Here is a 26,425-nt window from a genome sequence, read left to right as displayed (position 1 = left end):
AGTGATATAAAAGCAGATGTGTCGGAAAGGGCGCCGGAGGCTTCTACCGAGCAGAAGCAGGTGCAATAGCGGGTGCATTGTCCTGCCGCCCCGCAGATGTTGACGAGTGCGGCGGGAACCACAGATGCCAACATGGCTGCCAGAACATGCTGGGAGGTTTCCGCTGTGGCTGCCCACAGGGTTACGTACAGCACTACCAGTGGAACCAGTGTGTGGGTGAGCTTCTCTGCGCAACACCTCCTCCTCAGCGCGTCCACACACACACACACACACACACACAGACAGACAACCTTGCAAGAAGTTACTGTCAGAGCAGAAAGGTGGTCGAGGACGCCAGTTAATCGAAATGTCTAAAAAGAGGCTGGATCATTTTATATGTGGGGAGGGTCTAATAAAGTGTGTAATATAAAAGAGAATAATAACAATAAAGAGAATTTCTACGTTTATTATGTTTAAAATATTTTCACTGATATTTTCCACTACGGTATTTCGTCTAGTGACCATAACTCTGCAATCAAACGTCGCCGGTGCTCACGTCATGCAGCCGTGGCTCGCTCGCTCGCTCGCTCGCTCACTCCCTCCTGTCTTCTTGTCCCCTTGTTCACCCCAGACGAGAATGAGTGTGCGGGCAACCAGCTGTGCGGCTCCGCGTCCTGCTACAACACCCTGGGCAGCTACAAGTGCATGTGCCCGTCCGGCTTTGACTTCCAGCAGACGGCGGGCGGCTGCCAGGACGTGAACGAATGTGCCGCGGGCGGCAACCCGTGCTCGTATGGCTGTTCCAACACTGAAGGGGGCTACCTGTGCGCCTGCCCGGGAGGCTTTTACAGGGCAGGCCAGGGGTAAGCGCTCGGCGCCGGACAGATCCGCTGCAGTGGTGTGTTTTAACGCGTTAGGCTGCGTGTCGCCTGTCAGTCAGGAGTCTGTGATGTCAGCACTTTGTCCTTCACTTTAGTTTCCGGATTCATTAACTCAATAAAGAGAGACGGCTGAGCCTACTGTGACTAACGAGACCTTGAAAGCATAAAATAAATAATAAATAAATAAGTATTTTAAAAGAATAAATCTGAAGCGCGTACGTGCAGAGGACGGACGTCTCTCCCTAGCGTCGGCATGTAAACGTGTGGGCGTGTCCCCGTGGGCTGCAGGCACTGCGTAACGGGAGTGGGATTTTCTGGCCAGTTCGGCTCAGAGGGCGAGGACGAGAGCGCCCTCTCGCCTGAAGCCTGCTACGAGTGCAAGATCAACGGCGACGCAGGCAAGATCGGCCGTCAACGCCGCGGGGCGCCGGAGAACCAGCTCCAGGTGCGTTAGAGCAACGCGGGCCCACCCTTTTACTTTCAAATGAGCAAGGCTCATTTTGCATTGGATGACATGAGTATGGAGTATTGGATGACATGTGACTATGGGGTATGACATTCCTCACCATTCATGTAATGTGTAATAATTTATTTAGTTATTTTTTGCAGTATGTTATCAGCTAAATTGTTATAATATCTCTGCCCCGCAGGAGTCGGCGAGCCTGGCCAGCGTGGACACCCAGAGCTCCATCCCCATGAACGTGTCTCTGGCGTCGCTGCAGAACAAGGAGTCGCTGATGGAGTTCCTGCCGGCGCTGGAGCCGCTGGAGCACCACGTGCGCTACGTCATCACGCACGGCAACCAGGGCGAACACTTCCGCCTGCTGGAGCGCAGGGACGGTAAGAGCGTGCTGCGTCTGGGCCGCCGGCCGCCGGCGCCGGGCTCCTACCGCCTGGAGATTGCCTCGCTGCCCCTGTTCGGCCCACGGCGACTGCGCCAGCTGGAGGACCGGCACGATGACGACTACCTGCTCGGGGAGATTGGGGACCCACTGCGCATCAAGCTGCACATCCACCTGCACTGAGCGCTGTACACCCCCTCCCCCACCCCGAGACTGCCTAACCTTTGACCCCAGGCCTCTGACCCCTGTCCCAATGCTATAGAGCTTTGTGCCGAGGAAACTGTCGTAACACCCACACACACACACGCAAACACAGATTTCTCTTTCCTCAGTCTTTCCAGGTGTAGTCTTTTTCTTTCCTCCAGCTTTAGGCCAAAGCATTGTGGGACAGCTAGGAGGCTCCTGTCCACCTTCCTAATAACACAGGCATGGAAAGGGCGCACATAAGCAACTCCAGGCGGAGTGACAATCACGAACCGTTATTGAAACTAGCCATTAAGGTTAATGAACGCAGTCATGCCATTAGCAAAAGCTCTAAACGGTCAGAATTACCCAAGGACTGAATGTGATGTGTAAATCTTCAGCGCTTCTTCTCTGTAATTTATCCAATATTTCACGTAGAATCTAATGTAGTGACTATATCAGCCTGAAATTTCACATAAAGCTAATTATGTCTCATATAATATTAAAAACTATATCAATTGCAGCATATATTTTCAAAGATGGCCCAAACAACCACTGATCTTTCTGTATTCTCAGTGTACGCTGGGGTCAGACGGTGTTTCATTCAGTATCGAGTCACCTCCAGTGCATCGTACTGCTTGAAAAGAAAAGTCACACAAAGGACTGTAAGAACAACCACAACATTTCAGGTCAACTGGGAGTTGACTGGGCCTCAGGTCAGGCGGGCCCTAGAGGGCCTCGGGCCCAGCCCTGGGGAGGCCAAGCACTGCACAGGGTTCGGGTTCCGTTCTTCAAAAACGCCTCTGATCTCTACTCCCTGGGTGCCTATCACGGCTTTTCAACAGCCAATCCGATCGTGCGGCGCGCGCACTCCCCAGGGTTGGTCCTGAAAATGTTCCACCTTCATCATACACTGTCCCAAGACCTCGTAGCCATGCTCCGAGTAACCCCCCTCCCACCCGCACATGCGCGCCCACACACTCGAGGCTGTTAAGAGAAGCTTGGCGCGACGTAAACGCAGGGTCCCCGGACCTGCCGTTGGCATCCGATTAGGGAGACGGACGATCCAGACGGGCGTGCGCGGTGTGCGCTCGGACGTTTTAAGCTCACTGCTTTTACCGCCTGCAGCCTCCAAACAGCCAGCAGTGACCCACGGCAACCTGGGTTCCAACACACGTCCCAGATGCTGTCCGACCCGAGCGAGGGTTCAGCCTCGCTGACAGTAGGCCCTGATAGGTCAACTCCCAAATTAGTTTTTCTCTTTTTTCTTGAGGAAAAAAAGGTGCTATATAACTCCAACACTTTCGCTGTACTAGAGAAACTCAGTCTTTATCCACAGATTGCAATTGTGATTTTTTTTTTCTTTCAACCTTCAGTTTTGTTCTGTGTTTGTTTGTCTTTTGTACTGTCTCAGTGCTGAAAACCAATATTATCAAACTTGCTTTTTGAAAATTAAATTGTATATTTTAAAGTGAAATGTAGATTTTTTTTTTTTTTGTGTTTTGTCAATGTTGTTTCAAGAGCGTCAAGGCTGTCGAACCAAATACATGCAAAAATAGACTCAAAAGTGCTGTTGACTTTCCTCTGAAAAGAGTCACCGTTGACTGGAGTGATCTCTCACTGTTTACATGACACTATCCTCTGTCACTCACTGCAGTAATACTGCTGCTCTATTAGCAAGAAGTGGGTTGTGTTATCAGGGAGCTACACTTTCAGAGCCAATCTGGACAGGAGCACCCGACAGGAGCATCCCTCAGAATTCTGGTGCAAACCGACCATCTCGGCCACATCTCAATGTCGGTTCGTTCATCTCTGGTGCTAAAACAACGCGATCGTGGTTTTTGTTATGAACATCAAAGTTACTGCACTGTAAAAACAGCCTGAGCTATATTTATGCATAACCATTTGTCTAACATGGGAACTTTGTATACATTTGTATCTTTTTTAAAAATGTTTTTAATCGTAATTTTATTTGCCACTACATGTAAAAGAGCGAATGTGTGTGTATGTGTGTGTGTGCGTGTGTGTGTGTGTGTGTGTGTATACTGTATTTAGGCATCGTCTGCGAACTTGAAATATCTCTGGCCTCACATTTGTAACGCTGAACGGGGGTGAAGCCCCTCTGAACTGAAGACCTATCAGTCCCAAAATGGCCCCCCACTTTCTCACAGGGGCTCCACAGTTCTTTTATGAGCCATAAATGATCGAGGAAACGGCATATCTGAGTGTCCAGCAGACAATAACCTGGAAAAATAAATAGATTCTCAGAACATGTTCAGTTTTTGATTGAACGGCTACATCTGTCATGCAACATTTTTTTGTTTGTTTTTTTGTATACTTCTGTACGAAACATCAAATGGCAATAAAACCTGATGGGTTACGTTTTTAAATGCTTGTGTCTGTGTCTCGGTTCTGTTACCATGGTAGCCACATCTGCTCAGCATCCTTAATATCTCGACGCAATCCTCATTCTGTTAACTACACACCTCATATTAGTTTCCATGTTCCTGAATAATCAATCATTGCTAGTAATTACTGAACAATGCTCTTAAGTTACATTAAACTATATCAGTTCTAGTAAATTGGACTTTAAGAGGTCAAGGTGGTGGATTATGGTGAAATGGCTTATTGATTGAATAAATGAAAACTGGCCGTTTCGATTCTCTTCTTCCTCTGAGGACGCTGGATTCATTGCATAAATCCCCATTTTTATTTCACAGAATTGCCCCAGCTTAGCAAAAACAAGGAGTTAGGAAAATATCTGCTCTACTTACAGTACAAATCTGAAAAACACAAAGCAACCACACAAGTTCTTGCCCCAGCACACATGTTGCTTGGGGTTCCTCATAAACCTGGTCCGGTGAGAATACAGTGAGCTAGGAATCGGAAACTTACATTTACGGTAGAATATTAGCAAAAGGAGACTCCAAATCTGAGTCTGAATACAAAAATAAAGCACTTTCAGTGGTTCTAAAACTTGCACAGTTATTCACGACACAGGAGTCACAGAGCTTGGCAGATCGGCTAGGGAGATTAGGCCACACAGCAACGTCTAGGACATAAACAGATAGATATGGCTTGTAAATCTTGCAGAAGCACAACGCATAGGGCAAGGCGAATGCCTGCGACAGTATCGTGAGGGGACTTTTATGACATCATAAAGGGGGGGTTGAGCCTCCTGCAAACTCAAGGGAACAGCACAGAGTGAGCAAACGCCCATAGTGAGCAAAGCAAAGGGTTAGAGCTAACTGCGAATCTGCCCAAGACGGGTACATCCATGAGACAGCAGATCCGTGAGACCATACGTCCGTGAGACTTCCGTGTCGCAGGGAAGCGGTGCAGCGGCATTTGTTGGGTGGATGGTGTAAGGTCATCAACTACATGAGAAATCTTTGAAATAAAGAAAAGGGCCTTTTCATTTTACAAAAGCTATCGAGTCCTTGAAAAATCATCTATGTCTGCTAAGCATACTGGCTAAAAGTGTGATCACGGTGAAGTGTTAGCATCATACACACGACACGCTTTACAAGGGCCATCTTAACCTGGTGTCGGAGGATTACTGTCATACACACTATACCTTTTTACAAAGGCCATCGTAGCTCACCACTGGGATAGAAATCATTTCTATTCGCTAACCGGGGAGCCCCAAAATGTTCATTCAATGGGCCAAAATATGATTGGTATGGTGAGATCTAGATTTATTTATATACATTTTCAAAAATCTTCTTAAAAGACCTTTTTTTCCAATCACCTATCCATTTCTTCAATCTATCTAATGCACGTATTTTCCAAAAAAAAGCTTTAGTGATTCATGGTTTGGGTAGCCTCAAATCATGGTTTGGGGAACCCTGTAGCCCTGAGGAGTAACTACAGTATAACTCAGGCCAAGTGGAGGCGAGGTGGAGGGGAGGTGGAGGGGAGGCCCGGTCAGAGGAGGCAGTGAGGGCTGACCACAGAGGAGGCTAAGGCAGAGGGGTACGGAAGCTGACGCCTACACCAACGCATAGTCAAACTGACCCCTCTCCAGGCCCTCTTTGTGGTCAGTCCAGGAGGAAGCGGGCATGCGGCTGTAGGGATCCAGGAGGATCCGGAAGCAGCGCACCAGCAGGAAGACCAGGAACAGCATCAGCAGGCCCACGAAGGCGAAGGCCGTCCTCTGCTCGGCATCCCCCGCCAGGGGCTGACTGCTGGGCACCCCGGCCAGCAAGTGCCCGGGATAGAACTCGTAGTCGAGCGTCGGGGCATCGCTCATCCTCCACGGGCCTCGGCGGCAAAATTTGCAGACTGTCTGGAGGCTAGGACGGACGGGGAGACCGGCCAGATTGGAAGCCGTGACCTCCGGGGTCAAGCTTTGGCCAAAGCGAGCCAGACACGCACCTGTGCGCTAGGTGACGTGGGCGGAGCGGCGCGGCCTCGGCCCCGGGGGGTCCCCCCCGCGCCCGCTTGCGTTTGAGGAGACCGGGGAAAAAAAATCAGCCCCGTCTACTTTGGCCCTGTCACGCCCGACACACTCTGCGGCAGCTGTGACGCGTGAAAAACTGACATGACACGCCAAGCTGCCAGGAGAGATAAAAACCAGCGACGGTGACCGAGGACTCGGACACCGTGCGTAACCCCCTATCTACCGCCTGGCTGGACGCCGGCTAATGGGATTCAGATGGGAATCTGGTGTCCAGATGCAGCCCGGGCCGCAAGCCCCTCTTCTCCACCCTCCTGGTCGGCAGACTCGTGCGGGGCCGTTCCTGCTCTCGGCTCGGCACCGAGTGTGGCAGAGCGTGTCCGAGCTCACAGACGGAGGGGGACTAATCAGATCAGTGCGAATGCAGACCGGCACGCGGGGGGGACGTGAAATAACGCGTCTGGCTGGTCGTTGGAGGAGAGGAAGTGTGACGCGCACGCTTCTGGCAGTACAACGCGGAGGTAACCTGCCCGATGTGTCTACGTAGGTTAAACAGACGCGGGTCCCTTAGCTGATTGAGGAAAGTTGGTGAAAGGTATGAGGTGGACTCCAAAGTCCCTGACAGTGTCTCAGTTCAAAATCAGAGTCAGTTATGGATGGTCAGGCTGTAGATTATAGAAGAGGTCTGGGAGTCTCCTGGCCCCGGTTTGGTGTTCAGCTGCAGGCACGGGTGTCTCTGCTCATCGTCTGCGTCTCCTTGAGCCACACGTCCTGTGAACACAACAAACCTGCATTTGACAAATTGTAGAAATGTTTTTTTTTTTAAGTTTTATTTTTGTTTGGTCATTACTGTGTCAGTTCAAACCAGGAATCTATACATAGATGTCACTATTGATGCATCTCGCAGACCAGAAAACCAAAACTCTACTATGAAAAACCCTCCATCCCGTCCCTATTTGGCACACGGCCAGGGCACCTGTAGCGTCATTCCGCTCACTCGAGTCAATACGTTAAAATGACGTCTTGACAAGTCCCACCAGTTTTTAAAGTATTACTCTGACATTCAGCATGATTACTAAGGCTCAGTAAGTGATTACTTATGTCATATCATATCATATTATAGCAGCAATATCAGTTACCATTCTAATCATATAAACATCGATATTGTAAATGTCGGCTCCATCCATCAGAGATGCTTTTAGCGTGACACAGCACACTGCAGGGACGTAATCTAGAATCAAACTGAAATTCTAGAATGAATAATAATCACATTTTCTAGAGTGGAGCTCTGTTCTGTTCGGCCTTCTGGGCTATGCCTCATAAATGTGGTGCCCAGTGATGAGAGAGAGAGAGGAAAAAGAAGCCGAGAGACATGGGAGAGAGAGAAAGAAGGGAGAAGTACACATGGCAGAATAAAAGAAATGGCACCGAACGACAGGAGTGCGAGTGGATGTGTGCCAGTACAGAGAGAGATGAGGGACGGAAGATTGATGCTGCAGGAGATTGACAAATAACGTCAGGTTCTCATAGAGCATCGCGCACGTGCCGCTCACACGTCGCGGGCGTGCGTGCACATACTCACGCACGCCCTGTCATTTAATCTATAAAAGTGCATCGATCGGGCGTCCTCTTAAGACGCAGCGTTTTGCGAGAGTTGGCAGTGGACTGCCAAGGCTAAATAAGCTCAGGTGAGCGTAACAGGTCCTGAAGTTAACGCTGAACCGGAGGAAGAGACGCAACAGATTCTTCCCACCCAACACGAGTAACATGAGTACACGCAGAGGAGGTGAGCGCCCGGGTCAGCACTGGGAAACCTCTAACTCATGCTCGCATGAGCAGGAATGGGTTTCAGAAATGAGTAAAAGAAGTAGATCAGTTTAAAGGACCTGAGTGTGAGTACCAATGCTCCAAACTGTGCCGCAGTTGTTTACAAAAGATGGGAAGCATCTTGCTAGTGAGCGTTTTTTAACCTGTATTTACAGAACTCATAAACAACAACAAAACCATCAGACCAATTTTGACTAATCGGCCCTTTTAGAACAAAGACAATCAGCTGTGGTCTCAGATTTTGGTTGTCGTCCTTCATTTAACGTGTGAAACCAAGACGCTACGATCACCCTTAAACAGAGCTGCTAAGGAACCAGATCGGTGCAGGTTTGGGAGAAAGACAATGTCTGAAACTCCCTCCTAGCCAAAATCCCGCCTTGTATATACACAGACTGTCCTCCACCTGTTCTCGTGACAGTTCCTCCCTCTCCTGTCCACACCCTTTGGAATGCTTTGGAATCGTGCCCTGCCTCTTCATCACACAGCGATTCCTGGCCGTGGAGCTCCGGACTAGCCACACACACACACACACCCCCCCTCCCCTCCCCAAACAGTGAAGAGCACAATTTTTCCCCACAACTCTGATCAGTGTCACAAGTGCTGAACAGATCCGGCACTTGCAGCTTAAACGGAGAAGGTTAAAGCCTCACATGCTGGAGCTTCTGTCGTTCCTAGATCTTCCTATGTTCAAGACTCAATGTTTACTCAATACACACTAAACAGAAATAAAGATGCAGACTCAGGAATTAATTGAAGAGAAGAGCCGGTCCTGTCTTTATTCTGAGCTCAATGTTACAAACGAGGCGTTGTCCAGAGAATGTCTAACAGTCTCAGGTGGGCTCACCTTTTATACATTTTCTTCATAACCATTTTTATTTTTTCATAAAAACGGTTCCACTGTTGTTCTCCAAACCATATATTATCGAATGTATGCAAATTGATATTCAATACTTATGCCAACCGGTCCTGAACTACTTCTATGTTTTTAAAAGGCGATCATATTCTGTATCACCGGCTGCCCATATTGGTTCTTCCGGTGCTTGGCCGGGCTGTCCCGTCCTTGAACCAAGGCTCTCCCTTTGACTGAGGTCCCTAGAGGCCTGTCAGAGGCCTCCTGAGGATTTATGATGAAGCCTACAGAGGCCTTTCCTGCATGAAACCAGTTTATTCCGGACCATCCCTATTTTTCTCCTCACAATATCATTTTATTACCTCACTTCCACGCGGGACCATCTTGGTCCTCTGGCCGCTGGGTTGGGCAGAGCCCGTCTGTCCAGAGAGCAGAGCAGATGACAGGCTGGCATGACACTCATAACTGTTTCATCACAGGATCATCCGGAGAGTGAGGAGTGGTGGGTGGCTGCCCACTCATGCGTCATATTGACAGGTTTTCTTTCGCCCGCCTTTGGAATCATCAAAGTGGTTATACTACTCAACATTCTCTCTCTCTCTCTCTCTCTCTCTTTCACACACACACGCAACTTCCCACATAAAAACGTGAACAATACCATCTACTCTTAAACCAGATAGAAAACTAAAGCGATCTTGAGGAAGAAAGTTCACTCCTACTACTGAAACACGCTGTGCCTGAGGCGCCGTGTACCCCTGACAGATACAGAGCACTGGCTATAAAAAGCAGCACTATTACACTATTCAACTGGACTGAACTCATCTGGAGACAAATGTTTGACTAATCCGCTGCTAGAGGGTTCCAGGGAGCGAATCTCCTCTTCCTGAAAATAATGGAAACGGACTACGAGCACCCATATGGTGCCCATAACACACTGACCAAAACTGCCTGTGACGAACGGTTGCCTTTTTTTTCCAGAACATTCTACAGTCTTCAGAATGTGTACATGTATATTAAAGAACTTTGGGTCCGTTTGAACTTCTTTGAATCCTTCAGTCCTTCAAGAACGCATCACTCGGATGCACCCTCTACTGACTCAGTAGCTTATTTGTTCTGGACATTTCTGGTTGTTAGAAAAGCCCCAATAAACACATCTCACGCTTCTTTCAAACTTCCTCGTCCTCAGGTTTGGTACCGAGTTAGCCCTCGGTGTGCATGGCACCGTTTCAGCAAATCCTGACCAGGACTTCAAAGCCTTTTGCAGTTGCTCTCCTGTCTGCTGTGACTCCTTCGCGGAGCTTCCGACAAACCCATTAAGATGCTGGCCTAATCCTCATTCAGTCTCCATTCCCCCTTCCTGAAGCCTGCCGATGTAGCTCATGGCCGTATCCTATTTATCAAATCCTCTCTCGACGTCAGTCTAACGGATCTGTCCACAGGTAAACGTAATATTAATGTTCCACTGATACAGCCCAGCCCCTGACGGTAATCTAATATGTACTACACACTCAGAAGCACCAGCAACATCATCAACGGGCGATCAGCTTCACTTGACACAGATCCAGGGAGAGACTAGGAACCAACAGCAGAGCCTTCCCAGTGTGACTGTGGAAGAGTCCATGGAAGTGATGAGGAAAAGAACATCTTTGGGGCCCATCAGCTGTCTGACTTCCTGCAGACTTCCTGCTGATGTTGTCTGACCCTGGCTCCCAGTCTGGCTCCCAGTCTGGCTCCCAGTCTGGCTCCCAGTCTGGCTCCCAGTCTGGACCCCAGTCTGGACGTTGCAGTCCCTCGCCTGCCCTCCATAGGGCGAGGGGCATGGACACCTGGCCGTGGTGCTCCCTTCACTAGGTCTTCCCTCGTTTCTCTCTCTCTCTCTCTCTTTCTTATTCTGTCTTTCATTATTCACTTTCACGGCCTTGCTCTTTCGGTCTCTCCCTCGTTTCTCTCCCTTTCATCATTCCTTGTTCTTTCTTTTTTACTTTCTTTGGAAATGGTTTTTCTCTTGCTCTCTTCTCAAACAGGATTTTATGTTCCTCCCATTCTCTTTCCTCTTTTCCTTTTTCATTGCCTGCCTTTCTCTCTCTCTCTCTCTCTCTCTCTCTCTCATTGCTTCTCTTTTCCTCTTTAATTCCCCCCCTTCCGTCTCTGGACATTAAGCTCATTCTCCATAAAAGCCACATTCCTCTTCCACCACTGAACCTACACACCACCGCTGATGATGGGTCAAACCCACAAGGACAACTGGAAAAATAAACCAAATTTCATTGACGTGCTCCTAGCTGGACCACCGAAACCCACTCATCTCAGATCAGAGCCCAGCACACGCACCTCCCACACCCCCCAACACGCGCTCAGCAGTCACGCAGCAGTGGTGATGGGGAGAAGGTCCCTGCGTTTGTCATTATTTGATACTTGTCTGAGATTCCCAAAATGGATTAGAGGCCATGAGCAAATGACAAACGCCAGCTTCCCCCACCCCCCACCGCCCACGCCCTGCCCCCGGCCGGTGTCACCACCAGCGGAGAGCGAGCCAGCGCTGATGGCCTGCAGTGTGGTGGGGAATTAATTTAACTCTTCCCAACTGGCTACTTATAGAGATACAATGGGGTCTGAAAAAATAGTGTAAGGAAGCACTCAGAAATGACTTGCATCTGATCAGAACAAACGTTGCTCTAGGGGCAGGGGAATAAAGTGTGTGTGTGTGCGTGTATGTCTAGAGAAGATATTTATGCCATCCATCACCCTGGGTCCTGATGGCATTCTTTGATTGTACCATCAGACTAAAGTCTTGTTTGCATTAATTCTTCAGTAGAGGATTGTTGACCTTATGTTATGTTTGTGCACAAGCGGAAGGTCACCTTGAGTGAAGACATAGACGTGAGCTTCCTGTATTTCTCCACAAGCCAACATGCCATATCTATTTTTACAGGTTGTTGTTTTTTTTGGTTTCTTTTTTACACCTTTTGCACCCGATGTTCCTGAATTTGTTCTTGCTCCCATGAAATAGAAGCTTACTGCTAGTTCACCAGACTGGCATGCTTAAAGAATAGCGAAGCTATCGCAAAGAGATCTTGTATTCAGCGCCACTAGTCAACTTTTACGGGCAACGATATGGAAGCAAAAGAGATATACAGTACCAGACAAAGGTTTGGACATACATATTTCTTCTTAATGTGAAAGCAAATTTGATTCTAAAAAATATAAAATACTGAACGTTGACTATATGAATATAAATTGTGAATGTTGACATATACAAACTGATTTCCAAAGCAACAACAAAAATATATACACTCATAACTTAAAAAAACAACAACGTAAAATTCAAACCAAAGTATAGAACGAGAAACTTTCTCACTTTTGCTGAGTGGGCACGTGTCGGTGGGCTGGGAGTGGAAGAGTGAGAGATGGGAGTGTGGGACATTAAGTCTGCTGACCCTGTGAAGGAGCCTGCAAAAACAGAAGCTGTGTTTTAATACCCTCGCGCTACGCAGCGAGGTGCATACATACAAAAGCGCTGCTCGAACTGTCAATTCTTATAAGTTTGAGGAATAGAACCACGCAGGACTGGGAAGGAGATGATTCTGAATTGTCTGCTGGCTCTGTGAAGCAGATACATCACTGAACATTATCCTGATACAGGCCAAGTCTCTGGAGGGAACAATCTGTCTCAGCCTTGGGTACAAAGGCTCCCCACATCTCTGGAAATGACAGCTCCCTTCAGACCCTGCCCCTGAATGCCATTCTCAAAATAAATGTGGAATTACATACATCACTGGCCGACACTGGGTGCGTCTCAAGGTAATCATTTTAAAAACCATCTCACTCGAAAACAGAAGCAGAAATAATAGGGAAAGGAATCAGTCAGCAGGTTTCTGGACACGTCCCAGCTGGCTTTTTCTCCCAGGAATGTGTGCCACAAATATTGGTGGTCACAGAGGAATCCAGTAGCCCTCCAGAAAGACCCCACGCTGCTGGTGACACACTGGGCTCTTATGAACTTCATACTGTGTCAAACACATCCACCTGTTCTACCACCGCGGGCCATCGGGACGTTTCAATACAAATAACTGTCAAGAGTAGGAAATAAGATCTCCGTATTTAAAAATGTCACAGTATTTTCAGAGGAGGGTGGACGGTGGCGGTGTGATCTGAATTCGGCTCCTTGTTCTTGTTCCAGAGCCTGGGACTATAGTAGATATGGGCTCTTTCTACCTGCTACTCATTCAGACAGAATAACACCGTGCTCTGTCAAACAGACCTCTCACTCATCTTTAATTTACAACCCAAATCACAGCACGAAATATTAAGGGGGGCTGGCAAACAGTGACTGATTATATGGGACAGTAAAGGCCCTCAGGTGCGCCACACTCTCCAATGGACTCTCCCCTGCGTCGGTACTCTGGGAACCAGCAGATAGAAGACAGTAATGGAGATGACAGAGTGACAGTGCTGACAGGCTAACGGGAATGACAGTTGTATCCTTCCCACGCGCCGACGTCCACGGGGAGTATTCCACAGAGGGCGCAGGAGACGTTAGGAAGTCAGCACTTCCGAAGTCTAAAGTCACAAGACAGCACTTCTGCCCTTGTATGGTGATCCACTGTGGGAACAGCGCATGACCCAGGCCAGCCAGGGAACATCTGTCTGTCAGCGTGTCAAGCCCCTCACTTCTAGACCTCTGACCGCATGGTCAGCATGTCAAAAGTGGGGGACAACGGGGAGAGAGGGCAGAAAAGTTCAACACTCGTTAGCCTTTCCTTTGCGCAGAATTCCAACAAGTTCAAACTTTCGACTTTGCCCCGTCTGCAGTTTAGTTGTAGAGCTGGTTTCCAGACGTGGAATGGAAACATGAAACAACTGGTTACAGAAGAGCAGGAAACTGCTGATACTGCGTGGAAGCTACAATTAAAAGCCCAGGGGTGTACAAAGTCCCAGACTCGGAGAACATGCTGATCTTCGAGCCTGGATTATTTTAAAAAACATATTAAAATAAATAAATAAAATCAATCTCTGCAATCGCAGAAGAAGAACACCCAGGTTCTAAAATCCTAAAGCCTTGTGGAATAACTTTCTTTTTTATAGCTCATCAAACAAATTTAGGGCAGAAGATTAGAGAAGATGTATCTCCCTGTCAGCAAAATCGGAGTCCAATAAAGTGGTTGCTAATCTGGCAAGCCCAGTTACCACTGGGTTGCATTTGGGGGGGTCTGAGAGGACTCGCGCTAGCAGCATTCTAGACTCAAAGATAAAGCACAGAGATAATAACAACCCAGCCATGGCGTCAATTATCAAGTGGCTCCGGATTGTGGGCGTGATGAATATTTCAGGAGTGATCTTGGGAGGAAATCGAATCCCACCCCCCAGCCTCCAGCCTCTGCCGCGACTATTCCACGTGTACAACATCTGATTCTTTTACCCTTGCATCTCGGATATTAGCCGCTGCCCCTGCGGACAGCCGGGAATGAAAAGGAAAGCCAGCCAGGGCTTCTCAGACGTTAACACGCGTCGAAGAGATAAACGCATATGGAAGATATATTAACACACCCGGGAGAACAGCTAACGTGGTAGTTTACTGCCGCACTTTACATCATCCCTAATCTTGTTTAGTAACTAAGTCAGCCTCAGACTATCTCTGAACACTGATAGATGATACAGGCCTAATGACTTTGGAAATTAACACTAAGATATCTCTCACTATATACGCATTATTCATAGTCTATTTTTACTCATATATGTTGGAACCTGTTTTGGGACAGAGAGATTTATGGGTATAGTGGACAGCATTTTTTTTTTTTTTTTTTTTTGCGTTTAACACAGGTTCTTTTTTTAAGTTTAGGTTATAAATGACATCCAAGGACGACGGCCCAATTCCGCAATTCCATTTCGTCCATTTTCAACACCTACCTCCACTCCACTCCGGGTCTGTAGGGCTTTCAATCAGTGCGGGGTGTAACGCTCGGCCACTTGCCCCCTGCATACGGACAGCGGAATTAAGTGACACGCTTTCATTATTAATTCATGACCGGCGAAAACGGGATAACGGCGTAATGGGAGTTTTCTTCTGTCCATTGTCCATGTAGGAAAAGGACCGCACCGTGTCGCAACTTTTACCACAGGCTACTGCATTCTTGATAATTAAAGTTCAAAGAACAAATTCGGTTAGAAATGTTATATATTTAATACAACTATTTGTATTACTTTTCCATTGTGTGTAAGTCGATTTTTAAACATAAGAAATATGCACATACAGATATGGTTCGCTTCTTTGTTGTGTTCAGTTTATGTTTTTGTTTTTGTTTTTTTTTGCGTAGAATCCGCTATTCTAGCGGCACATCTTTCACCTTCCACAGGTCCCCCGAAACATAAGATGATTTTGAGTGCGCTATTAATGGCAAAGTTGGAGACCACTGAAATGATGCAGTAGCAGGTTTTTCAGTTACTTTAGGTGAACAATCGCCTTTGGAAGCAGATGAGTTACCGAGTGTAATGCGGCAGTACGTAGACGCAACAGCAACCAACAACGTTTCAAAGTTAGCCTGCATGTAGCCTACAGTATAATCCCACGCTTGCAATGCAGATGCTTGAAATGTAGGCATTAAAGATGTGAATATACTACGGTTTCTTCGTAGCGCGACTAAAATATCGCAAATGATTCCCGAGACCGCCCCCCCCCCCCCCCAAAAAAAAATCTAGTATACAAAGGGGCAAACGCACCTGACAGCTATGTCACTATCATGAAACCATAGGTGCCTGAACGTTGCCTTATATATACTACTTTTACATATCTGGCAGACATGACACAGCATTCCTGATTTACGACGACAGGTTGCAGTTAAGTCGGGAATGATGCCATTTAAGGATGGTAAAGGGTGGCGACCTATTTGGTTGTGTTGATGACGGAAACGAAAACGAAGCTGTCATGTCATCTTTTACCAGTATCATATCATAAAACACACATATCCGGCCTGTCCGCAATCTTTCTAGTCGAGACATTTAAATAAAAAATAAAAAATAAAAAAAAGAATCCGATGGTGTGACGCTTCAAGTTTGGGAAGCTTTTCTGGCATCCAAAGCGTCTACAACGGAACGCAAAACAAATTTACACGGAGCGCGTAAAAGCTTGCAACGAGTGAAAAATGAAGGCGAAAGCCTTACCCTCGCGTCCACATAGAAGTTACGACGAACGACCCGACGGCGCTGTCGAACAACAGACGCGTAAAAACTTCAGCGATGCTCGTCAGCTCCCTCCCTTCCGACGAAGCCAGCGCGCGGACTCCGACCAGCGACCCAGCGACGCGGTTCGCGTGCCTGCGCGAGGCTCTTAAAGCGCCATAGAGCGCCTCTACTCGTCCAATCACCAATCACGAATTCTTCTCGCTCACAGAGCGCTTGCCCGCAAGTCCTTTTCATTTACGCATGCGTCCAAGGCCAATAACCTGTGGCATGTCTATGCAAAAGCAATGGATATCTTTACAATCTCATGTATTTTTGTTTTGGATAATACATTGTAGATTCTCAGCTATACGGTTCAATGAGGCCCGCTTGATAAGGACCCGTTCCAGATAGCACTAAGAGCTACATCGGTCTTCTTCTAAGTCTTGAATCCTATTCGAAATAAATGTCAGCAAGCGTAAACACAGCAATCTCAAAAGGAAGGTAATGCGCCCTGATAACAACGCAGCCGAGCTACAGAGCTGTTATTGCAGCAGCAGCAGACGGTCTCGTGTATTGCGGGACTGTGCCTCATTATCTCATTTTCTGGTTATTTCACCGGGATCCCTGTCGGGGAGTCTCCTCTTGACTCTATCAAGATGGATGCCAGTCCAGCTCCCATGGCCCAGACGTGACACAAAGCCCTGGACGAAGGCGAGTGTGCCATCTGTGCCGCTTGGGCCACGTTCTACCAGGTGTCAGTTGCGGCGCTCACAGATGCCACCATCTCCGCGAGGTCAGAGCGTCGGACTGTATGGGCACGTAAACATGGCTGTAATTAGAGCAGCGTAGCTGTCCGTGGTGGAGCGTGCCTGCAGTCTTCATAACAGCCTCACCGGCTGTCCTTAACTTTAGTCGGACTGCATTTGGTTCGCATGCTTGATCACGTGCTCAGTATTTCTGAATTATTTTGAATATTTTTTGTGAAGGTGAGAATTCAGGTTGTTCAGTGTGAGTGCATTTCAGTCTTAATTACAATAAAGTATTTGAGCTAACAGTAACAGTAACTAACCAATGAGACATTATCAGCTGCAGAGTAGGCTTGTCTTGTTTACTGCACTGTGTGTGTGTGTGTGTGTGTGTGTGTGTGTGGACGTCTAACAGAAGATTGTTCTTGCAGCCCACACTACCCACTGTGTTTTCATTGACAGAGAGGCAAAAAGAGAGTTTGGTAGAAAGAGAGATAGAAGCAGATAGCAGGTGGTCAATAACCTTAATAATGAGATATGGGGGGGGGGGGGGGGGTCCACATTACCCTTCCTTCCATAAAGAAGACCATATTCCTTTCCCAATGCACAATATGCCTCATTAACCTTTAGAGGTCTTCAAAAAGACTTTGCTTTCCTTTGGACAAAGATCCACTGCTGCGTTTTGTTTCAGAGAGAACATGCGATTCTTTTCAGACTCTTGCTGATCCTGACCCCTTACCACCTCCATATGGTTCCGTGGAAAAATAAAGACAGAAGGGACCAGGGGGGGGAAAATGCCCTCTTGAACTGGAATCAGTGGCTAAATGACTGCACTGGGATGTGCTTAGCATTTTGTACATGTGCTACAGTCTCTTGAAGGTGAACTTTTGCAAGTGCTCTGGTTGGAAGTCACCGGATCTGGGGATGGAACAATGTGGTGAATCTGCGCCGGACGCTATTCCGATCATGTCAGTGAGCTGGAGGTGTCCTTGTGCTGCACAGAAGTGCTGACTTCAGTAAGACTGCTTATAATGTGGCAACATTAAAGACAAAGTAAATTAAACAGAATTGCCGTGTAAAAGCGAGTCACTTTTTCCTCATCAATTTAAAGAGATCCCATGCTTCCTTTATAACCTTACGTCATCGAATGGCGAATAAATATAATTGCACAACTAGTCAGCAAAATTGGTCCTAAATTTCTACTTGAATGGAGGCTTTATTTTTCCTTTCACCACTAAATCTGGTTGCTAAATTCTGCCTTTATCACCAACATTGGACCTGATTCGTATAAACATGCACAGGTAGAGCCAAACAGGCTGTAATGGTTTTTTCTTTGTCCTTTTAGAGAACCATGTGGTCTTTGCAAGACTGAGTAGGATTGGACACCAGCTACATTGTTATTGGGCTATCTGAGCTCATTTTAAGCAAGCAGTCTTCAAACAGACTGATGACAGTGACCCCTCCCGTGCAGTCTAGACAGGACCCATCACATCAAAGCTTAGATCAATCTTCGACATGCACCGTCATTTCGAAACAGCTAAAAGTCGGCGTTCCTAGTGTAAACCCTGGCAAATACATCCAGTGTTCCACATCTTACACAGGCCTTCTAAGTAAATCCTTTTCAATGATACCATCAAGCATCGGGGCCATTAACAACATGCAGAACAGTAGCCCAGCAAGACACATCACGTTGAGGTTTTATGCACCATAAAGTACGGGGGCATGCCAGTCAAAGAGCTGGCGTAGAACACTGCGCTTCCGAGAACTGGCGTGGGACAGAGCCAGAGGAAGGGTTGTCTAGCTTTCCCTCACCTGCTCTTTCCTACACAGAGCAGTGCTAAAATAGAGGTCAGTCACACTGTTTGTATTGCACACTGTTTATATTGACCCATTCCAGAGTGGCAACATGGCAACACTTAACAGAGAATTAAATGATCTATTTTCGATCTAATTATCCCACAGTGCTTTGTGTCCCATCCACTTGCCTCTGTGTGAAGATTCTGCAAGTGCATGTTTTTTGTTTTTTTGTTTTTTTGTTTTTTGTGTGTGTGTGTGTGTGTGTGTCATGACTCCAGATCCCAATGCAGACTACAATACCCAGCAGCCCATTCTTCACCCAGTCAATGACATGACCAATCGGAGGCGTCTAATCAGATCTGTTTCGCCAGAGTATTGAACCCACCTGTATGTCCCGATTTATAATGTATATAAGAAGGTTTCGGACTCACAGTCTTTGCGAAGTATTGCCGACAGTTCATCTCTAAGCATACCGAGAGTTCTTTTTGGATAGCCTTTCTGTGAATCGTACCCTGTTTTCAGATTTCTGGTTTTTGTCTTTTTACCTAGCCCTTTTGGATTTGTGGCCTGGTTCTTTGTATCTTTGTTCTTTTGGTTTCGGACTTGGACTGGCTATTTCTCTACGTCTTGGATTGCCCCTTTTGTTCCCTGGATTATTCCCCTATCCCTGTGCCGTTAATAAATCCCCTCCTTTTTTCATATCCGCAAGCGTCTAGTTTTGCCAGACTACTGACAGAGTGTGTGTGGGTGTGTGTATGTGTGTGTGTGTCTGCAAAGTCTTGAACAGAGGTGTGAAGAATTTGTCCTTAACATGTCATGCGTGTGTTTTCCGTGCACTCAAAAACACACTTGCAGAGAAAGCACCTAGAGTCGTTGACACCAGCAGAAGTGGGGTGTAATCTTCTAAGGCTTTTACTCACAGCTATTTTTCACAAGCCTTAATGCCGTGCCTCTACTGTCCCAGTTCCCCCGGTGTGATGCTACAGCAGTACTCATCAATGCTCTTAGTCACCTGGAACGAATTGGCATGAAAGTCGACCCTCCACCACAACCACAGCCCCCAACCACCCCCAGCTAGAGGCTCAAGAAGTTATCGATCAATATCCTGTGGAAATCCATCACTCCCAGTTTTTCAAGGGGAATGATTTGTTATGCATGTGGAAGATGGGGCAGATCTACTCATGAACACATAATGAGCGCATTACGTGCCTCCGTGACCTTGGCTACTGAGTTTGTCTAATTTATTTCTACCTAATCTGAAACAATATTAAACAGTCCACTCAGATCAATGGGCATACTGTGTGTCATCGAATATGCATTTGTTATAATGCATAAATGCTTAATGGAAGTAAATAGTCAGTACCTACATTAAAAACTGCTGGGCTGTTTGGACTGGGCTTTAGTGCAGCATGTATTTTGTTAGGCATAGTTTTCTGTATTGATAGTGGGAATATAATAATAATAATAATAATAATAATAACCCTCAAACAATGGTCTATGTTTTTGAAAAACTATTCCTACCTTAAATATGGTTAAATAATCCACATTTATTTTCAGAATGGAAAGAAAGAAGAAAATCAGAAGTTCTATCTGTAGACATTCACAGAATTACCATTCCGCATCAGTACCAACCCAAAATCAGAGGACGACATTCTGCTGAGGAAACAACTCAAACAAACATAAATAGTCTCTCACTCATTCACACCCACACACACACCAACCCCACCCCCCCCCCCAACACACCCACACCCACATGTGCTTATTACAGAAGAAAAAAAAGACACAACTGGACTAACCAAGCACACAAACTTGCACAAATCAACTAGCCTTTTTACAGCTTTGATCTAAATAAAGTCTGAGAAGAGCTGCATGGCATTCTGGGAGGAATTGCTGTGCTCATCTCCACTCTCTGTGCATACTGTTTATGTGGAGAACGTTCACACATTTCCAGAATTATTCGAGAGTTTGCACAGACAGCTTACAGGAGCTTGTAAGAGCTGTCTGCTAACTGTCACTGTAGGGGGGCCAGTGTTCCAAAAGGCTTTGGCAGTTATTGGGTTAAAAAGTCATCCAAAACTAAGAAAGCAATGAGATTACAATAATTTAATCCTTTGGAGTTCATACATTTTCCAATATGTAATGGAATCATTTGTATGGAATACATTTTTGATGTAACCCTCCCAAACCTAGGAATGAATCACATTTCTGCAGACCTCTTTACAAATACAGACATTTTTTACCCTCATTTTGTGTCATTTTTGTGTATGTTGAACACACTAAATATTTACCTAGTTCTCTCTCTCTCTCAAATATATATATATATATATATATATATATATATATATATAAAATCAAAAAACCCAAATGTTGCTTCATCCTCTGATGTGTCATGGTGCGCCAGGCACTCTGCAGGAGGGACACGCCCACGCCCACGGCCACTCACACACACGTCACGGTCCCAATCACCCACTTATTAGATACTAAACACACCTATTCGCTGTTTACCTTCGTTTGTTCCCCCCACTGTGGAGAGTAACGCTTCTCACGACATTTTCTCGCCTCTCGTTCGCTCCTCGACACGATGCTGTTGCTATAAATCCAACAGCACAGCCTTCATGGGCAGTAAGAATGATTTAGTGTGTGTGCATTGGCAAAGTCTGGTAGTACAAAACACTCGAATGGAAAAAAAACATGATCTTCCTTAAGCTTCTGTAACGTGGGAGAGGGAGATGTGATGCAGTAGTGATTTTTTAAAAAATTCCTGCTTGGGGGGGAATCATGACGGGGAGAAAGGAACTGAGAGCATCTTTACTGACAATCTAATTAGGACCAAGCGTGTAGCGGTGTCCAGTTTAATATTCTCTCTTGATTAACATCGCCAGTGGATTCTGTTCATAGTTGTAGAATGACCATCATTTATTTATGAGGTTATAATGAACACGCTGCAAAATCAAGGCGAAAGCAGGATATTACGCTTCTGTGCATGGTGATTAGATTTTATTTCAAATTTCAGCTTCTTTTAAAACATCTTTTGCTTCTGCAACATCAAAGTGTAATGCCAGGTGTTAGAATTTTATTGTGTTATAGGGGCTTTCATCTGACTGTAATTAGCGCAAAAAACCCCACGCAACATGTTTGGGTCAGTCGGTTGCTTGAATTAAAAGAGTCATGCAAAAAGGATCTATTCACAATGAATACTGGGGTTACCGAGTAATTCAGCAATGTCATCAAACTAACTTAACATCACCCCCCCCCCCCCCCCCCCCCCCCCCCGTGACCTTAGGTAACCCTGCAGGTGGGTTTTAAGATGATTCTGGTGACGGACATGAGCTTTAAAGGTTTTTAGAACATTAATTATTTTATTTTCCGTTTTTCGCCTAATGCGATATCTTTTCATGGGGTCCAGTATCCCTGGCGGCCTTCTGGCCTTCACCCTGCATAATGTCCACGAAAACGATTCCAAAAATATTCTGCGATTCTGTAAATTAGCAGCCTGGCAAGCCTGAAAAGAAATCACAAGAATAATGTGTCAAGGTTATACTGGAACAGCTCTGAAGCAATTTTTTTTTTCTTCTCAGAGTCCGAAATGACAGTTAACTAATCAAATGACATTTTCGATGTAATTACTACTGGTTTGAAATGATGCGTTAATGGCCATGGGCGCATGGATAAGAGAACGCGTTATTTAGGAGCGAAGGCGTGCCAGAGGTCATTAGGGCGGCCAAAATTGATTCTGCACAAACTAAACCGGTGTTTCTTGTTGACGAGGTCTCGTTCAGTTCCACCAGGGGTCCCCGACTCCTTCGCATGAGTGATCTTTCTTTCTGAGGCGCTGTAAAGGTCGTGCCGCGCTCCTCCGACTGCGCCTCTTTTTGTTCGTTTGCGCCGAATATAATTCCTGTCGTTCCTATTCGCGTCATTAAAAATTCAAATTGGGTCTGCTCTTCTAATCAGTCATCGGCGTGCGAAAAAAAGAGACTAAAAGAGGATTATGTTTTATATTTTTGTCTAGGATTTAATTTCCTGCCTTTTCATATTTTATCAAAGATGTCGCCAGTTTCCAAAATCTCTCTACCCCCCCGCCGTACCATCTATCACGCTATCTGACTTTAATATTCTTAACGGCGGATCGGACCTCATCCATCACGGCGCCCGAGCCTGAGTCTTCGCTGATACAGGACCAGTTACTTTCTTACCTGAATCAAAATGTTATCCACTGGAAGAGTGACGCAGCAGGAGTCTCAGATCAGCATAAGGTTACACCTACCTTGGAAATAATTGGTTTGAGTAAGAGAAGTCGTTGCACCACGTGTTAAATTTCACAATTAAAAGTAGTTAAACGCCTGTGGCCTTAAAGAGCAAAAATATACCTGTTGCTTGCACACATGTGTATGTACATACACACACACACACCGAGGCCAAGACAGGCCCATAGGGAACTCCTGTGAGCAGAGACATCAATATATAAGCACACAGAGACCCACCATCCATTCCCAGCATACTGACATTTTTAGAGTCGCTCTATTCAGGGCATGGCTTCCCAGAAGCGCTGCAGGGCTGACATCATTTTACCTATTAGAATGTGTCTTAAAAGGGAAACGGCAATCCTTATGTTGTGATACTGCTGGGAGCACTCAGCCCAGATAACGGTGATTGCGACCCGTGTAATCGGACAAGATGTCTTTCAAGAGAATGTCTCCAGATCTCGTGGCAAGCCTCACATGTTCGTCTCTCTCCGGTTGTTTGTCAATAAGCAGGAAAAAGGATAAACAGACTTCAAGAAGTGTTTCATTTGTCTATTTTGCCAGCCTGAAGGGATGACGTGCGATATCAACCCTTGTTCAAACCGGATTAAAAACGTATGTTACAAACGGCCCTAGTTGTGCAGACATTGTTGTGCACATTTAGGTTTTAAGTCCTCATATTTTGTGCATCTTTCTCATTCATTTACTTGCGACAGATAAAGACACAAAATATCTCTAATATTTGTCTAGAAACATGTTTTCTTTCCCAAAACCTACCACACAAGATTCTTCTGCCTCTTTTCACAATTTTATTCTTATTTTATGTGGTCTATATTGAAACTGACCCCAAAGCTTCTGCCTCCAGTGCCTGTATAGAGGAGCAGTCACTGTAGCAGAGCAAAGCAACAGCTTTGGATGATAGCCAGGAGCAACAGAGACTACCCGGTCATGACCCAGCCCTGAGGAGCAGGTAGGATGTGGGAAGACACACACACACACACACACACACACACACACACACACACACACACACACACACACACACACACACACACACACACACACACACACACACACACACACACACACGCAGTTGTGAAGGCTGATGAATACGAATTCATTCTAAGCTTGTTCCCCGGAGACATTTCTCCCACTGCACCTTCAACCCAAAAACTGTCCTCAGAAGGCTTGCTGTGCAGAGCCAAGATGCTGTATACCCTAATTGAGCATTTCTCGAGCCCTCCCCGGATACTCATGGCCCTGCTTCTAACACATAATCCAACCAATTCCGAAGAACTTTATGAGCTGGAGTGCAGGGAAAACTTGAAACTGTGTAGGGCAGTGAGCCACCATGCTGGCGCTACCCTATCCAACTTCTCTAATGTAATGATAAATATTTCATAGACTAGAAATCTATGTATTCATGTGTTTTTCGTTTTTATTGAACGTGTTCGGTTATTTTGTTGAGTCAACGAGCTACCATAGGCCTTTTTGTCATAGCACAAAAAAGGGCTCTCAAGTAGGTACTAAACATACAGTACATTACTGACAGATGCTGTTATTGGCCTTGGGTCTATATGATAAATAAATTCTGACATCAAGATGTACCATTCCATAACACAGTTATCATGTCAGATATTTATAAAGGTGTTCCCTTAGTTGGGTGACACTCTCACACAACTTATGAAGCCATTAGCGATTGTAGTGGGGTAGGAGCTGGGATTTACAACCCAAGAGCTGTGGCTTGCTGAGTCCAGTGTGAAGCGTGACTGAGGTGGGACTGGTTCCTGCCTTAAATCCTGTGACAAACTGTTCTCCTGAAATCCACAAATGACGGATCGTCGAGCAGCCAGGAGACCAGCTGATCAATACAAACTGCGTTTGCCACTGTTGCCTTGTCGACCAGAATAATAGATTCTCGTAAATAATCTGTCATTTTGGCCAGAGGTGATGTCTGGCCTGGGGTGATCAGACTAGATCGCAACCTGAGTGCTGCACACGAGCTTTCAAGCAAGATTTTGTAAACATCTGAAAATCTGACATCCTGGAGGTCCTACAAGTCTTCATCTGATGTGCCTCTAATCCACAGTCTTCAAATTACTGCATGCTTCCATCAGACAATGTGCCTCTAATCCGCCATCCTTTGAGGTACCGCGCGTCTCCATCCGTCAATGTGCCTCTAATTCACCATCCTCGAGATACCATACGTCTCCACGTTCCGTCTGCTTATTCCCCTGCAGTTTTGCATTCGGTGCTGCAGAATTTAAAAAAATGAATGCACATATTTGTGGCAGACTAAATAAATCATCACGACACAAACAAATGGCAGGTCTGCACATGCATCATCATCAAAATAATGAACTCTGTCCAAACGCAGTCCTTTCACTCTCTGATTCAATTGTTTTCTCTCAATCATAAAACCCATCTGCGAAACCATCATGTTAAGGGGGATCAATCCAAAATTCATTAGACAAATAATTTTACAGCCTTGTTCTCATATGCAAGTGTGTGCCTGGTCCTGAGACAATTATGGGAGAAGATCTCATTAAGCAGTTTGTGTGCATGTGTATGGACTGTGACGCTTGCATATGAGCCTGCTTAATTACCTCCACAATGTGGCTCTCGTCATCCAGACCCGGGCCCTCTCATTAGTTCCGGATCCGAGTTCCTAATTACGCCCACACATCCGTGTGCACATCACGACAATTAACCACGAACACGCTGACGCTTGGCGGCGTGTCGGGCGAGGCTGTGGAGCCCTGGGGTGTACGTTGGCACCCGTGGAGAACTTTTTTCTGAGGTCGTGCTCTGAGGTATGGGGGCGGTGCCCAGGACCTGCAGGTCTCAGCAGACTGATCCCAGCAAGGGGATTCATCAGGGCAGACAGGCACGGAATAGAGCCCCCCCTTCCATTGCTGGGAGCTATAAATCTGACCCTGTCGACATGCCAATGTCCCCACCCTCATGCACCTGGTAGCATGTACTCCTCGCTCTGCATATCAGGGAATGCAGGGGAGGATGTTTCCATTCCGTGTGCGGGCAGCCAGAGCAGTGATGGACCCGAGCCTTGCAGACACCTGTATGTGTGCTGTTATTTTAGTGTTTTACTTCTGCTAATGAGGTGTGCTTCTATCTCCCTTGGGATGCTCACCATGACTAAGGAAAGGCAAACATTGGTAACGCGGGTAGCATTGACAGGTATGTTTTTAGCTCCACATAACTGAAGCTTTATTAGATTGGGGGGGGGGGGGGGGAGCAGTTACGGTACAACTTGGTCTTCACTCAGGTCAGAATCTTAGGGCAGGCGTCGAGGGGCAAGTCCCACATTTTGGCAAATAAGCCCACGTTTCACTGGATTTCCCATAAACTCACCACTTTCAAAGGGAAATTCTTCCCAGCGCAATTCCGAGAAGCCAGGCAAAGCTGTGGCAGGAGTGCAGCTCAGCAAAGTGGAATTTCTCATAAATGTTTTTTTTTTAAATAAAAACCGAATGATGGTGAAGTGGGAAAATGTGAATA

The 26,425-nt window shown here is 46.3% G+C and overlaps 2 protein-coding genes and 1 long non-coding RNA gene across 9 annotated transcripts in view; 1 reads left to right on the top strand and 2 right to left on the bottom strand.

Moving 5' to 3' along the window:
- The window catches only part of fbn2b (fibrillin 2b), a 60,141-nt gene extending 55,866 nt beyond the window's left edge, over nucleotides 1–4,275 (top strand). For both annotated transcript variants that reach the window (XM_035523151.1, XM_035523152.1), the window contains exons 62-65: nucleotides 97–216; nucleotides 611–842; nucleotides 1,149–1,305; nucleotides 1,511–4,275. In XM_035523151.1, coding sequence (XP_035379044.1) covers nucleotides 97–216; nucleotides 611–842; nucleotides 1,149–1,305; nucleotides 1,511–1,885 — 884 coding nt within the window. In that variant the 3' untranslated portion in view covers nucleotides 1,886–4,275. The remainder of the gene's footprint in view (nucleotides 1–96; nucleotides 217–610; nucleotides 843–1,148; nucleotides 1,306–1,510) is intronic.
- Nucleotides 4,276–4,572: 297 nt separating this feature from the next.
- LOC113592148 (cortexin-1-like) lies at nucleotides 4,573–16,243 on the bottom strand. 6 transcript variants are annotated; one of them, XM_027032910.2, is made up of 4 exons: nucleotides 16,120–16,243; nucleotides 14,869–14,935; nucleotides 12,320–12,411; nucleotides 4,573–7,055 (listed from the first exon to the last, which is right to left on the bottom strand). In XM_027032910.2, the coding sequence occupies exon 4, from the start codon at nucleotides 6,135–6,137 to the stop codon at nucleotides 5,877–5,879; it is 261 nt and encodes an 86-aa protein (XP_026888711.1). In that variant the 5' UTR covers nucleotides 6,138–7,055; nucleotides 12,320–12,411; nucleotides 14,869–14,935; nucleotides 16,120–16,243; the 3' UTR covers nucleotides 4,573–5,876. The 6 variants fall into 6 exon arrangements, with proteins under 6 accessions (XP_026888711.1, XP_026888713.1, XP_026888712.1 ...); XM_027032912.2 differs by lacking the exon at nucleotides 12,320–12,411; XM_027032911.2 differs by lacking the exon at nucleotides 14,869–14,935 and having other exon boundaries at nucleotides 4,573–7,072.
- Nucleotides 16,244–24,819: 8,576 nt separating this feature from the next.
- LOC113592147 lies at nucleotides 24,820–26,154 on the bottom strand. The gene is made up of 2 exons (XR_003412280.2): nucleotides 25,513–26,154; nucleotides 24,820–25,160 (listed from the first exon to the last, which is right to left on the bottom strand). It is a non-coding gene; the product is annotated as an uncharacterized LOC113592147 (long non-coding RNA).
- Between the last annotated feature and the right edge of the window lie 271 nt (nucleotides 26,155–26,425).

The sequence above is a fragment of the Electrophorus electricus genome, chromosome 26 (genome assembly GCF_013358815.1).
Source record: "Electrophorus electricus isolate fEleEle1 chromosome 26, fEleEle1.pri, whole genome shotgun sequence".
In the NCBI taxonomy this organism is placed as follows: domain Eukaryota; kingdom Metazoa; phylum Chordata; class Actinopteri; order Gymnotiformes; family Gymnotidae; genus Electrophorus; species Electrophorus electricus.
This window is presented reverse-complemented; position numbering and strand designations above follow the sequence as displayed.

Excerpts from the sequence above, each read along its gene's own strand:
- LOC113592148 (XM_027032910.2), bottom strand. The coding sequence starts at position 6,137 with ATGAGCGATGCCCCGACGCTCGACTACGAGTTCTATCCCGGGCACTTG.